This window comes from Curcuma longa, chromosome 7, assembly GCF_044706935.1.
Source record: "Curcuma longa cultivar G26 ecotype Majalengka, Jawa Barat chromosome 7, ITB_CL_G26_1.1, whole genome shotgun sequence".
In the NCBI taxonomy this organism is placed as follows: Eukaryota; Viridiplantae; Streptophyta; class Magnoliopsida; order Zingiberales; family Zingiberaceae; genus Curcuma; species Curcuma longa.
Window position 1 is genome coordinate 5,152,245 of NC_133867.1, and position 15,447 is coordinate 5,167,691.

The 15,447-nt window shown below is 38.2% G+C and overlaps 2 protein-coding genes across 5 annotated transcripts; both read left to right on the top strand.

Annotated features, from left to right (window-relative positions):
* The first annotated feature begins 1,812 nt into the window (after nucleotides 1–1,812).
* Nucleotides 1,813–4,660, top strand: LOC141831427 (scarecrow-like protein 14). 2 transcript variants are annotated; one of them, XM_074718783.1, is made up of 2 exons: nucleotides 1,813–1,964; nucleotides 2,263–4,660. In XM_074718783.1, the coding sequence occupies exon 2, from the start codon at nucleotides 2,450–2,452 to the stop codon at nucleotides 4,469–4,471; it is 2,022 nt and encodes a 673-aa protein (XP_074574884.1). In that variant the 5' UTR covers nucleotides 1,813–1,964; nucleotides 2,263–2,449; the 3' UTR covers nucleotides 4,472–4,660. The 2 variants fall into 2 exon arrangements, with proteins under 2 accessions (XP_074574884.1, XP_074574885.1); XM_074718784.1 differs by having other exon boundaries at nucleotides 2,266–4,660.
* Nucleotides 4,661–10,330: 5,670 nt separating this feature from the next.
* LOC141831429 (protein DETOXIFICATION 21-like) lies at nucleotides 10,331–15,126 on the top strand. Of its 3 annotated transcripts, none has more exons than XR_012602066.1 (9): nucleotides 10,331–10,665; nucleotides 11,291–11,832; nucleotides 11,919–12,005; nucleotides 12,073–12,129; nucleotides 12,209–12,447; nucleotides 13,232–13,350; nucleotides 13,642–13,728; nucleotides 13,897–14,019; nucleotides 14,907–15,126. XR_012602066.1 is itself a non-coding variant. In XM_074718785.1 (8 exons), exons 1-8 carry the CDS (start codon nucleotides 10,402–10,404, stop codon nucleotides 13,966–13,968), a joined length of 1,467 nt encoding a protein of 488 aa, XP_074574886.1. In that variant the 5' UTR covers nucleotides 10,331–10,401; the 3' UTR covers nucleotides 13,969–14,204. The 3 variants fall into 3 exon arrangements, 1 of the variants encoding a protein (XP_074574886.1); XR_012602067.1 differs by having other exon boundaries at nucleotides 14,919–15,126; XM_074718785.1 differs by lacking the exon at nucleotides 14,907–15,126 and having other exon boundaries at nucleotides 13,897–14,204.
* Nucleotides 15,127–15,447: the final 321 nt, after the last annotated feature.

Here is a 15,447-nt window from a genome sequence, read left to right on the forward strand (position 1 = left end):
TAAATGGTGAACCTTGGAAAAGCTGCAAGCGAACGAGAAGGATGATATGAGAAAAGAGTCAATGGGCTCAGTGCATCCAAGGTATGAGGAGCTACGAAAGAGTACTCCGACGGAGCAAGAAGAACGTACGGGAGTGAATCGGAAGGGTTGAGTGCATCCGAAGGATAAGAAGGCGGAAGGAAGACTGTGTAAGACGATCAAGACAAAACGGGCGAAGAAAATGGTCAATCCAAGGTTGACCATTCCGACGCTTGAAGCTGTTCCAAGCGCTCTGACTCTAAGCGTTCGGATCCATTCCCGACGCCTAGACTCCAAGCGCCCGACTACCCAATCCAGCTCAGCGGCCATTACCGAGATGGATTAGGATGGAGTCCATGTTAGCAAAATCCAGACGCCCAGATCACTTCCAGGTGCCCGGATTGCAAGAAGTCATTTAGAGCCATTAGTGAATCGTTGTCTGAGTGGATTGAGTTTGACGAATCTAGACGTACGGAAGTGCTACATTAGTACAATGGTCAGATCGAGATAAAGACTATAAATAGACTGAAGCTTGAAGAAGAAAAAATACACTCAATTTACATTTTTGTTTAAGTCTATTTTTATTATTTTACGCTCAACTAATGTACCAGGTTTCTCTGCCTCCGGGTAATTTTCGACAAGGAGATTTGGTGCTTTCATAGTTCTTAGACTAACAATTTGTGGCCTATAATCAAGGTCGTGTCTCGTATTATTTTTATGTTATACTTGTCATTTTAATTAGTGTGTTCTTACTAAAACGTTAACAAGAGAAATTGAAATTATTTTTGCATGTTGCTATCTCTAGCGATCGATGAATTATTTCCATTGCACTAACAACTTTTACACATTATAGAAGCTACATGTTAGTTTTTATGCGGTCGATCGTAATTAAATAATATTCATTTAAAATGAGGTAGTGAAGTGTTATAAAATCTTCATCATTTATTTTATTCGTTAAAATATTATTTTAATAGATTATTATTTTAAAAAATTAATATTAAAATAATATAAAATTATGGTGGTCGAAGTTAGTAATTTAAAAAAAAAAGATAAATGGACCCAATCGACCACTGGTTAAAGGCGTTATAACGAGTGGCCGGTTGCGGATGCTCTAATAACGAGAGGAAGTTTCACATTATAGAAGTTACATGTTAGCTTTTACGCGGCCAATCCAGATGCAAATAAGATTCATCCTTAAAATGTAGTGAGTATTATAAAGTCTTCATCATTTATTTTATTCAAAATATTATTTTAAACTATTAAAATTATGATTGTAGAAGTTAGTAACTAGATACAATATAGAAGTTAATTATTAATTTTTATTAGGTCGAATGAGTATATTTATTTGATTTTAATTGAAAATGAGATTTAGAAAGATTTTATTGATTTTTACTTTTTTTTTATATATATATTTTTTATTTTATTATATTTTAAATTTTGACTTATTTAATATAAATATTTCACTGTTGATACGGCCGCCGAATCTGCCGCTGTGTCGGGCTCCCATTCGGCAGTCAACGTCTCCCCGTTCATCTGCACGGTGACCGGTGATAGCCGGTAGCCGGTGCTCGCCACCACGATAATAAAAAATTTAAAATTTTATATTTTTTATTGGTGTCTTTATATATATATATATATATATTTTACTTTATAATATTTTAAAATTTGTTCACTGTTGATCGAATCCTCGGCAGTCAACGTCTGTTCATCTGCACGGTGCGGTGATGGCCGGTAGCCGGTGCTCGCCACCACGGTTTGTTCACTGAAGCGGCAAGATTTTTTAGTCCCACCTCTTGCCATCATCCCCAACTCCTCACTCAGGCAGATTCTTCTCTTCCTCCTCCTCCTCTCACTATAAAATAAGTTCAACCTCACGACCTTCGGCTTACCACCATCTTCCTCTCCTCGGCTCCTGCCCTTTCCCCTTCCCTTTGACCATCGTCGAGGTATGCGCGCTCTTATCTCATAGCTTTTGTTCTTCTTCCCTTTCTGTTTTGTTTTTGTAAATTTCTGCTCTTCGAGCAAGCTCCTCGTTTTGATTTGGTGGCGGTTTCAGATCCCTCAAAAAGTTCAGCTTTTGTAGTTGTAAACCATCAAAAGATGATTTTTCTTGAGATCTGAGTTTTTTGTTTCCCCCCTTTGTTATTTAGCCATGATTTGTTTGTCGAACTTCGTTTTAATATGATGAAATCGGTGTATGTGTGCTGAGAGTTGAAGTTGTTCGATTCGCTTGTTTTGGTGTAGAAGGCGATGGAAAGCCACTGACCAGGAGCAAGATGAATCAGTTTTTCAGTTTGATGAGTTTGTCATTCATCCGAGCGATTTGGAAGATCTGAGGAGAGGAAAGTTTCCGATCGCGTCGGTTTCTGTTGCCGACGATGTAGCTACTTCATCGGTTACAGACATCCAGGACGGGCATCTCCATTACCAGATGGGAAATCACTTCTTCGATGAGAACGATTCGCCGAGCACGGATCAGACTTCCTCTCTGAGCGCGAGCAGCGAAATCGAAGTTCCTGAGTTGTCTTCGGACACGGTGTTCAGTTACATCAGCCAGATGCTGCTGGAGGAGAACATGGACGATAAGTTCGACGTGTATCCGGAAGATCCAGCTCTTCTGGCCGCCGAGAAACCCTTCTACGAGATCCTCGGCGAGAGCTTCCCGCCTTTGCAAGATCAGGACTCCAGCCATGACGCAGATAGCCCTGATGGTGGCGCCAACGACGGCGTGCTCGCCGGCGATAGCTGGCCTTATGATCCTCTCGAGTATCATCAGCTGCAGACGGATCCTGTTCCTGTTGATTACTCTGCTCTGTCTCCATTTTCCTCCGCGATAGAGGACTCGGCGTTCTCGGTTGATGATCTCCTCGCTCAGAGTGCTCCGGCTTGGCAGTTTCAGCAGGGCCTTGAAGAAGCTCGCAGGTTCCTTCCCAGTGATGAAAAGTTGGTGATCGATTCGGAGGCGAAAGGGTTTCAGCTCCCTCCAGAACCAGCAGAGGAGAGGAATTCCTCGAGGGCGGAACCAGTTCATGCGTCTCGGGGAAGAAAGATTCAGCATGACGACGACGATTTGGATTTGCAGGAGGGGAGGAGCAACAAGCAGCCAGCTTTCTCCAATGCCGGACCTGTCAATTCAAAGTTCTTCGACGACTACCTACTCTGCGGCTTGGAAAACAAGTGCGAAAGGAAGAGCGATCGGAAGCAATCTGAATCGGAGAACGACGAGGCGAGCAGAAGTTCTAATGGCGGCAGTCAAGCCAAAGCGTCGAGCGGTGCCGGAAAAGGCCGAGGGAGGAAGCAGCCCAAAGAGGAGGTGATCGATCTCAGGACACTTCTCATCCATTGCGCGCAGTCCGTGGCCATCGACGACCGGCGCAGCGCGAACGATCTTCTGAAGCAGATCAGGCAGCACGCGTCCCCCACCGGCGACGCAAACCAGAGGATGGCAATTCACTTCGCCAACGGCCTCGAAGCGCGAATGTCCGGCACGGGGAGCCAGCTCTACCGTTCCATCGTGGCCAGAGGAATCTCCAGCGTCGACATGCTGAAAGCTCACCGGTGTTACGTGTCCGCCTGCCCTACCAAGAAGGTCTGCTACTTCTTCGCCAATCGAACGATTATGAACGTCGCCAAGGACGCCGCCAGGTTGCATATAATCGACTTCGGCATCTACCACGGCTTCCAGTGGCCGTGCTTCATTCGCCGTCTCGCCGACCGGCCAGGCGGCCCTCCGAGGCTCCGGCTGACCGGCATCGACGTACCGAGGCCCGGCTTCCGGCCAACCGAGCGCGTGGACGAAACAGGACAGCGCTTAGCTGACTACGCTCGCAGGTTCGGCGTTCCGTTTGAGTTCCAAGCGATCGCGACCAAGTGGGAGACCATCCGGATCGCCGACCTCAACATCGCCGACGACGAGGTGCTCGTCGTCAACAGTCTGTTCCAGTTCAACAACCTGATGGACGAGACGGTCCTCGAGGAGAGCCCTCGAGACACGGTGCTGAGGACCATCAGAGACCTGAACCCTTCCGTCTACGTCTGCGCGATCGTGAACGGCTCCTACAATTCGCCCTTCTTCGTCACTCGGTTCCGGGAAGTCCTCTTCCACTACTCCTCCCTGTTCGACATGATCGAGACGAACGTCCCGCGCGAGGACGAGGCGCGGCTGCTGATCGAGAGCAACATCTTCGGCCGGGACGCGCTCAACATCATCGCCTGCGAGGGCGCGGAGCGCGTCGAGCGGCCGGAGACGTACAAGCAGTGGCAGGTGAGGAAGCTCCGCGCCGGCCTCAGGCCGCTGCCGCTGTCGCCGGAGATGGTGAAGACCGCGCGGGAAACGCTCAAGGACTACCACAAGGACTTCGTGATCGATGTGGACGGGCAATGGCTGCTGCAAGGGTGGAAGGGGAGGATCACCTACGCCCTCTCCTCGTGGAAATCCAACATCGCAGCTTAGCAGTAGCTTCCTTCCATGGCGTTGCGAAGAACTGCACTGTAGCATGGATCTTCATGCCGCGACTGTGGACGGTGCAGAGGTCAGCCATCCTCATAAATGGACGGTCAGATGTTTGTGGGTAGGATGATGCTTATTTTTATGAACCCTTTTATTCTCAGTTAGTCCAATATTTTTTTATTGCGCTCTTCATTTGAAAGATAATTCTTACAAATATGCTGTGGTTGGGGATCGAATCACAAGTACCTAAATGATAATCTAGATGTCCTACTATGACACTATGTCCTGGGGACTTTTATGATAAATCTCAGTCAGTCCTATGGACTCAATCCTTGGGGGTGGTCGGTCCGGTCCAGACGGAAGTTTTCCACCGACCACCATGGTAAATCGGGAAACGCATATGGCGGCCAATGCAGATGCCAGCATCCTTTGATTGCGTTCCCCATTTGGAGGAAAATTTATGTAAATACGCCGTAGCTAGGGATCGAACCGCGGGTCTCTAGGTCACAATCCGGATGTCTTATTGTTGCACCATTGCTCCGGGGACGTCTTGGGGACTTTTATGAACCTTGCTAAGAAGTAAGGCTGCCTTTAACAAATTTAATTTGTTCAAAAGGTTCTATCGAATCCCTCCTCCAACTGCTTATTTCATTCATTCGTGATTTTCAATGCATTTGTGATTTTAATTAAAAATTCATTTGTTCTTTTTATATGTGAAAAATAAATATCTCCTCCCTGCTAAGTTAAAATAATTCGTCTCTCTTATCATTTGAAATTGTAGAAGTCGAAACTATTCATATTCTTAGCTTGCGATAAATGAGTTAGGGACGAGAGATGTATTATTTTGACTAAGCAAATAAAGAAGATATTTATTTTTCTCGCATAGAGAGATGTGAATGTTGTTAGATATTGGATACTTAACTAATCAATACAGTTTTATAGAAAAATCAGAATGTCATCAATTGATGAAAGTCGTAATTGACTTCAAAATTGAAATCTACGTTTCGCGTAGATAGATTTAGACTATTAATTTGTTCAAAATCGATTAAGAGTGAATAAGAAATTAATTGTTTAAAGTCAAGTCCAGAACAACATTTATTGTTAATTAATGTTATATAAGGAAGCAGATGGAAAAATAATCCCACATCAGAATTTTTTAATGAGTTTTCTTTCTTTATTAATGATGCTGTGTTAATAGAATTAACACAAAAAGATCATGTGCTTTTTTCTCAAGGGCGAGCAGAGCTCGCCACGCGCGCACGTGCTTAATGGGTGCTTTGTCAGTGCACTTTGCATTTATGTGTCGTCGAGCATTGAGAAGCTTAAATTTATGCTCCAGATGACATTACAGTGCCTACGTGACACTCGGGTGACGTGTCAGTTGACGTGACAATGCCTATGTGGCATCCACGTGGGCAAGAAGAGATGACTGGACTGTTGATTGAGCGAACAGATGATAACTGTTGATCAAAGAGGTATGATGGATCGCATATGATGCGATTTGGAGCGTTGGATGGCGAAGAGTCACGATCTGATCACCGCTTGGGATGAGACTTGATCTGAAGTGTCAGATTGAATGGATCATTTGATCCAGATCTGACGGCTGATAATCAAAGAAGAAATCTGAGGTGAAACCCTTCAGATCTGATGGATGAGATTAAGTGAGCTATGTGAAGGGTTACAATCCTCCAAATTGGACGTTTCAGATTGATCTAGCCCAAAGGACACATCCTCTCACCCAAAGAGTATTCAACATTTTCATTTAGTATAAATAGATCCCTCCAAATGTTGGAAATTTCATCGAATTAATCGATTCTACTCTTCCTTCTACATTCATCTTCTAGTGCATTCGGAGTAAAAAAGCCTACGAGAAGGTTCGCTAGTCTCGGAGTTTGAAGTGCTACTATTCGGAGACGTTCGTCGTTGTATCTTGGAAACGAGTTGCTGTTATCCGTAAGCACCGTAGCGGAGCAATATCGTTTATAGAGATAGTGTTGAACACTAGCCTCAACAATCCGTATCAGTTTACGACATCTCTAGAAGCTATCGGTACCAACAAATGTTACGTGAATCTGAACTAACGAATGAATTTTTAATTAAAATATACTTCAGATGCATTGAGAAATTATGAATAAAGTAAATAGTTGGAGGAGGGATAAAATCGAAATCAGGTGCGTTTTTTTTTTTTAATTCTTAAACTTGAATGTATCTTTTGGACAAAATTAAATTTGAAATGTGCTCGTTAAGAATTTATCCAAAACTTCTTCACAATTTGTAGAAAACTTTTTGAAGAATAATGGTTATATATTTGTTTAGTTGTGTGAGTTTTTCTCTCTTTTTTTTTAATTTTTAAATGTTTTTTATATATTTTTTAATAACGGAAAAGATGAAGAAATAGTGTGTTTGTTTTGATATGGAGATGAGGAGCTATGATATTATATAATTAATGTTGGAACGGAGATAATTAGTATCATGTGACATGAAGTCAAAAGTCAAATTGAATGGAAAGTCAAAGTCAAGAAAAGCGCATATTCGGTCAAGGCGAGTTCAAGTCAAGTTGAGCTCGGGTCCAATCAAATCAAATTTAGGTTAAGTCAATCTTTACTAGAAGATTTTAAATCAAATTTATTTGAGTCACATCGAGTTTGGTTTATCAGAATTAGGAATTCTGATTCAATTGAAACATTGATCACTAATAGATGAATCTCTCGGTAGACAGGGAAGAAATATGTCTTTTCAATCAAGAGAAAAGAAGTATGTTGTTTGAGAATAAATATCACCATTTTACTTTCCATTTAAAGATAATTGAGTATAGCATCAAAGAGAAAAATTTTTTCTAGTATTCTCAACTTTCTTTATTGTTTATTTTCACTTTTCATTTTCTTTATCTTTTCTTTAAAGTTTGACTTGAGCATCAGAAGGGCCTTGCGAAGTCTTGATTCGCCCACCCTCCTATCATTTTCCTTGAATCTTTTCAAATCTTTGTCCGAGGATTCTTGTGGTGCTCAATAGTTGAAAGCCTATCTCTTGAGAAGTTATCCCAACAAAAGTCGACTTTTTAAGAAGTCATTCTAACTAAAGTCGATCTCCTGAGAAGTTGTCCTAATAACAATCGACCTCCTGAGAAGTGGATCTAATAAAAGTCCGACCTAACTAAGGTTGTACTTGAAGGAAGTTGACTTTTTTGAAGCACAACTCCCTTGAAGTCTGACTTAAAGAAGGTTAACCTCATTTGAAGCCTGACTTGACGAAGGTCGATCTCCCTGAAGCTCGACCTGAAGAAGGTTGACCTCATTTGAAGCCCGACCTAAAGAAGGTTGATTTCATTTGAATGCCAAGTTGACAAAGGTTGACCTCATTTAAAGCCCAACCTAACGAAGGCTGACATACCTAAAACCTGACCTGAAGATAGCTGACCTCGTTTAAAGTCTGACTTGATGAAGGTTGACTTCTTTGAAGACCGACCTAAAGGAAGCTTGACTTGATTAGTATCCAACTGGTTGAAAGTATTCGGCCGTGGTTACTTTGCTAAGTCATTTCATCCCTTCCCTTGATCTCAGATCGAATCAATTAATATAGGGCAAAATTACTAATTAAGGTTATAGTTAAAAAGATTTCATTTTCATATGTTTTTTATATAAGCATTGAGATAGTGAAATTATTTTAATTTAGTAAAAATTATTAGGGTTGTAAATGAGCCAAAATAGATTACTATTAATAAATATTATTTTAATAAAAATAATAAGGATTCCTTTTTGTTTTGACTATTAATATAAGCGCATTTACAAGTGTCTTTTATTTTTAAATGTTCCTTTCATCATTTATAAAAAATATCTAATACTGTTTTTTAGCAAAAGTAAAAAAGACGTTCTATTTTACTTATTTAATTATGTATAATTATTAAAATATTTTAAATATTATTTTATATTATTATTTTCTATTTAAATTTTAAATTAATCAGGTATATTATAATAATTAATTATAATATAAATTTTTACTCATAGTTATAAAATAGTAGTTATAAGTGTTTTTACAGTTAGGTACGATCGGTTTAAGACAAAAACGTCTTCTTAAATTTTATCCTTTATTATTTATTTTTTAAAAAAGATATTAATAACTGACCAGAACTAAAAAGCGGTAGCAGATAAAGGAGATGTTAGAATTGATTGACTTAACACGTCCCCACTGATGTCTCTCTCTATTATAGTAGTTAATTTGAATTAGATTCATCTTATTAATATATCCTATCAAATAATTTAGACAAATTAAATTAAAATTTTATCAATCTATTTTAAAATGAGTTCAGATGGATTGATCCATCTAGGCTCGCGACTCACTCGCGATCCACTTGGAGTTGGTCCGTGGGTTAAGAAAGTTTATTTATTTATTTTAAAATAAAATTAAAATCAAAATTTAACAAATTAATGGGTTTGACCTGTTTAAATTTCAATTCAAATTTAAAAATTACAATTCAAGTTTAAAAATTTCAATTTAATCAATTTAAATTTTAATCCAAACTTAAAATTTTTAATATTTTTTTACAAACTGTGGATTGATCCGTCTAACCCGTAACTCGTCTTGGGTTGGATTAGGTTGAAGATTTTCTAACCCATCAAGTTGATGGATCGGCCTATCCCGTCCTTCCATATAATAGATTTTTAATGGATTAATCCAGTCTATCATCGGTTGATCTATTTGACAGCTCTACCTTATGTAAAAGAGACGCTTGGTGATGACATTTTGTAAGAACATGGACAAAGGATAATCAAAGTCATAAAGTTGTGATTATGATAAATTAAATAGTCTATCGAATTGTCCAATTCTGTTGGGCTACAATCACTCGCCTAATTTAGTTCGATCATGTAAATTCAGAATAATAAATTTTTAAATTAATAAAATAAAAAAATTTAAAAATATATTTTTAATTTATGTTATAGATTCAAGAATATAAATATATTTAAAAAAATTTAAAAATATATAAATTTTAATTTAGAAATGATTCAGAATTTTCTACATTCACGTTCCATTAGAGCTTAAGTTTGATAGCACCGACATTAGAGTATATTTAGTTAGACAAAAACAAATCAAGCGTGGAGCACTTAGATAAAGATGGATTTAACTTTATTTGTAATGGCTGCTAAGAGAGATTCTTTGTTTTTATTTGATGTATTTAAATTTTACGATTTAATTAATTTTAAAGATCATCAATTTAATTTTATAAAAAAATTTTATTGATCATCAAATTAAATTAAAAAATATTGATAGATTTTGACTGACAAACGATTTAGTATTATAAAATTTTTAAATTTTTTAAATATAATATACTTAAAATATGAAATTTGTGTCCTTGTTATTTATGGAGTCCATGCACCAAAAATCCTTAAATATTTTAGTCTAAAGATGGATTTAACATGCACCAAAAATCCTTAAATATTTTAGTCTTCCCCGTCTATGAAGGTAGCTAGCATTTATTATATTTATTCTATTTGGAAAATTATATTATTATTTTTTTCAATACTAATATTATATTCAAATATTTTTTATTAAAATAAAATGCTATGTTTTTTATGATAATAAAAATAAATGGCGTGTTTTTTTTAAATCTAAAAATATTTACAAGTATTTGAACAAACTCACACATTATGAGAACAGTAACCGACACGCGTCTTTTGTTTTCAGCGGCTCTACGCAGAATATTCAGGGTAAGAAAGCGAAAGGACGTAGCCGCAGTACGCTGCCACGCTGGTGAAACAAATATCACATGTTGTAGGACACGTGTCCTTTCCTGTGCCCCGCTCCGCCACTTGCCGAAATAAATGCACTCGCATCGAGACATTGCTCATAAACTACCCCGCCCTCTGCAGCTCTGCCCCCCGCGGGCCGTCTCGCCGTGCTCGTGGAGGAGAAAGGAGGATCTGGCGAAGACGACGAAGATGGAGGAGCGAAGTGAGAGGTTGCTGCTATCTGATGAGAAGTGGAAGGGCGAGGAGGAGGCGGAGGAGGAGGGGCTGAGGCAGAGGATATGGAAGGAGAACAAGAAGATGTGGATCGTTGCCGGACCGGCCATTTTCACGCGCTTCTCCACCTTCGGCGTCTCCTTCATCACCCAGGCCTTCATCGGCCATGTCGGCCGCGTCGAGCTCGCCGCTTATGCGCTCGTCTTCACCGTCCTCACGCGATTTGCCAATGGCGTTCTGGTACCTACTCCCTATCTTGTCTCCGGCTGTTTCGCTCTGTGAATAGGGTTGCTTTGATTATTTAGGGATGCGCGTCGCCGAATGATGCGATATCTTACTGTATCGAGTTTAGATGAATAGAGATTGTTAGGGTAAAAAAAAAAGAAACAAAAAGAAAAAGAAAAAGAGAGAAATTTCTATTTAATTTCATAGATCTTTTTTGTAATTTAAAAATGGTCAAGCTTAGAAAATATAGGCCCCTTTTCATTGCGGCCTAGGACAATGAGGTAGGATGGAGAAGGAGATCGTAAATTGTAGGCCTCCTTGGAATGTTGGGAAAGGAAATCATAACCCTAACCATCTGAATTTGTGATATCAGCTAAAGACTGTTTGGCTAGTCAAATTGTATAACAAATATTTTTCTGCAATATGCTTCTTTAAGAAGAAATGCAAACAAGGGATATGAAATTTCTGGAAGCTGATGCTGTAATTGGAGCTAGTGGTTATGCTCACATAAAATTAGTTGAACGTGGATAAACATGATGGAATTGAAGTATAGGTTTGGATTTTTGTTTATGTCATAATAGACATGTAATTATGTGGTTATGTAATGCTTATACTTGATGATGTATGGATGACACTGCAGTTGGGAATGGCAAGTGCACTTGAAACTCTCTGTGGGCAATCTTTTGGTGCAAAAGAATATCGTATGCTTGGCATCTATCTTCAACGATCTTGGGTTATCTTGCTTTGTTGCACAATTCTTCTTCTACCCATTTATGTCTTTACAGCTCCGATCCTTAGATTCCTTGGGCAAGCTGAAGATATAGCAGCGATGGCTGGCACTATCTCACTTTGGATTATTCCAATCATCTTCTCCTTTGTCTTCTCCTTCACTTTTCAAATGTATCTGCAAAGCCAAAGCAAGAATCTCATCATTTCTTTTTTGGCTGCATTTTCACTTGGTCTTCACATCATCCTCTCTTGGCTCACGGTGTTCAAGCTATCCATGGGAGTTTCTGGTGCAATGATTTCAATGATCCTAGCAATGTGGATTCCCATATTTGGTCAGTTTGCATTCGTCTTGGGGGGTGGTTGCCCAGATACATGGAAGGGCTTCTCAACAAGTGCTTTCAGTGACCTGTGGCCAGTCATAAAACTGTCATTATCTTCTGGAGCCATGTTATGGTATCAGTCTCTTTGTATTAGCTCTCTTTGATTGTTTATTCTTCACTTAAGAATTTTATACATGCAAATCTCTTTGTCTTTCCCAGCTTGGAGCTTTGGTACAATACCATATTGGTATTATTAACAGGACATATGAAAAATGCTGAGGTTGAAATTGATGCTCTTGCTATATGGTATAAGTCTCGATGTTTAATTCTCACTCTCTCTTTGCCCCTGCTCACGGTGCATTTTGATAAACAGCTTAAACATCAATGGTTTGGAAATGATGATTTCTCTAGGTTTCTTGGCTGCAGCAGGGTAAGGTTTATATTTGATTGTTTACAAATTTTAGACATTTAGCTATGATTGGTTGGTGCACTTACATAAATACCTGCAGAGTTCGCGTGGCCAATGAACTTGGTGCTGGAAGTGCTAAAGCAGCAAAGTTTTCAATCATTGTCGTTGTAGCTACTTCGTTTTCTGTAGGATTGGTTCTGTTTTGCGTGTTCATGCTGGTTCGAGGCCGTGTTGCTTATTTGTTTACCGATAATATAGAAGTGGTTAGAGAAGTGGATCATCTTTCTCCTCTATTGTCATTTTCAATCCTACTAAACAGCATCCAGCCAGTGTTGTCTGGTGAGTTCTACTAAGCTTGTTAGCTTGCACGAAGCATTATGTTATAGCTGATCAAACCCTAAAACCTCTCCTGAAATTTTATATTGGATGATAGATTTTTTTCGAACCATGCTGCTGTATGAATAGATCATCCATATTTCCATAGATCTAAGTTGATTTCCCTTTTATGTGTGGGAATTAACATTGTCAGCATACTTGGTATTGTATTGACCAGAAAAAATATATATAATTACTAAGCCTAAAATAACATGTTAGGTTTACTTTTTTACAATGTACAGGTGGTGTTACTAAAGAAACACAGTTACTAAAATAATGACTTTCTAAGGATAAAATTGGTAAATTGCATTGGCCCTAAGATTTTTAATGGGAGGACTTTAAATTATTTAGAGATATATAAAATTTTAATCACATAATTAGTATTGTTGCAGCAGAGAAAGATTGCAATGGAGACATTGACTTTTTGTCATAGCATTGGTAGAGTGAATAAAATTCTGGAGAAGTATAACAGCTCTTGCATAAAGTCATATGTTTCAGAGTAAACCTTTGGCCTAATCAAATAGTAGTTTTTTATTTTACTCTGAGAACCATCTTTTATCAAAACATAGTTCATGTGTATTCATGTTTCGATGCAGCCTTGTTCGTGTACAACCATGCTTTGTTAAAACATAGGAAAAGCATGATCCTGAGGGGAATAATTCCATTTTTTGGGGCTTTACGACTTTTCTGAAAATTGAGAGTCACTGATATAAGACTTCTATTTATATCTTAATTGTCATTCAATCAGGTGTTGCAATTGGAGCTGGGTGGCAGAGTGTGGTGGCTTATGTCAATATCACTTGTTACTATGCCATAGGAATACCTATAGGGGTTCTTCTTGGGTATTTAATTGGATTTCAAGTGAAGGTAAAATTTTGTTCGTCCCTTTAACTGTTTTTTATATTCTAAATTAGTTTGTCTAGCATCCATAAACATGTAAAATTATGTTTCTGCCATCTCATCGTCACGACGATACCTTTTCATCGAAGGTGTTAGTTTACACTAATCGCAAGCATCTGGAGCTAAATATCACTGAAACTAGTTCATACTGTTATTTCTGATAAATTAAGCATTCCTGCATAGTTTTCTAACTACTGTTAGCATTCAGGAAAAGCATGAATTTTAAATGAAGGAAACATGATTGTTCAATTCATGCAGGGCATCTGGATTGGAATGTTGCTGGGGACGTTTGCTCAAACTGTTGTTCTTATAATAATCACTCTAAGAACAGATTGGGACAATCAGGTACTGTTTTCGACTCATGGTAGCCGTCTTGCTTGTAAGATAGCTAGCTCAGACATATGAAGATTGTTACACCCATGTGATTTATGTTTCTGACTTTTCATTATGTGTTTCTGTGCTTTAGTCCATGGCTTCCCTTTCAGATTCCATCATTTTAATCTCATTGTCCAGGTAGCTCTTGCCAAAGCTCGCGTCAAGAAGTGGACTGTTGGAACATCAGAAGATAATGATGAATCTGCATGACTTAGCTGATACCTCGAACTGTCGTCGGTTCGAAGGAGAACGACGACTCTGGTAAAATTTCGAAAACTATTTATTTTTTGCTGGTTGCTTAATAATGTGCGTCTATATCCTTCCTTCCGATTGTTGTGTGAAACTAGTCGCTAATATTTGCATTCAATGTAGTGGACAAGTGCATAAGCTCTGGGATGGTGTATGATAAATTTAGAGAATTTGATAATATAATAAGAAGTTTCCAAGTAGTTAGTATATGTATATCATTAATGATAAAATTTTAAAACTAATAAATGATCAGTTGAAAAGGTTGTGAATTGTAATTTAAACCATATAGGGTATTATGGTCTATGTAATAGATTGAAGAGAAACCAAACTGCCCCTAGAGCTACGATGCAACAGCAAAGTGTTTTCATAGTTAAATAGGCATAAATGAGTCAATTTTTAATCATAATGTATTGTTGATTAATTTTTTTCGGTAGGAAGATAAGTTTAGAATGTTAGTAGTAGAGCGATGAGCTTTTCATGCTTTTTTGATTTATTTTGGTGATTGATAGAAAATTAAGATTAATAGGTTCGAAAAAGTATTGGATATCTGAATTATAAAAAATTAAAACTTTATTAGAGTGAGAGAGCAACGCTCCGATGGGATAGGAGTTAATCAATAATTTAACTTCTCACTTTAGGAGTTACTCTAGCACGGTTATTAAGTAATAAAATAAGAGATATAATAATTATATTTAGAGTTTTGAATTTTATGTTTTAAAAGAGACAGCTTTGAATTGTGTGATTACTTATAGTCTTGAGCTAGAGTTTACTTTTTAAGAGTTTGCGTGATTACTTGTAATATAGAACGTTTGACTCTGTGTACAAAGAGGACTTTTGAGTTTTTTTTCGTGTGTTTATGCATGGACTTCGGCTAAATTGAGATGATTTTTTTCTCACAGAGTGAATTGCAGGTCGTTCACCTTATTTTTATATGAGGCACCTCACGGGATGGATTGCAGGTTGTACATTCTATTTTTATGTGAGACACTTTTCGAATGGATTGTGGGTCGTTTACCCTATATATATGTGTTTGTATATGTGCATTCACATGATGTATTTCGTATTAGGTGGTTTGCGAGCCATTCACTTCATGGACATACAATACATCTTTTTTGGGTGAATTACAGGTCGTTCACCTGATCTATGTATGTGTATGTGCATGCATACGATGCATTTCGTTAAGAGTGGATTGGAAGTCGTTTACTTTCATATCGATGCATCATTCTCGGGTGGATTGTAGGTCGCTCATCTTGAAATTTTCATTTATACATGATGTGTTCGTATTAAATGGAATGTAGGTCATTTACCTTTACTTATACGACATATCTTTGTTGAGGATGTTACATATTGTTCACCCACTCAATATGTTATGTTAAGTGTTAGATAAAATAAGACTATAATGTGAGTAATATTGGAAATAAAAAATTAAGGAGAACTGAT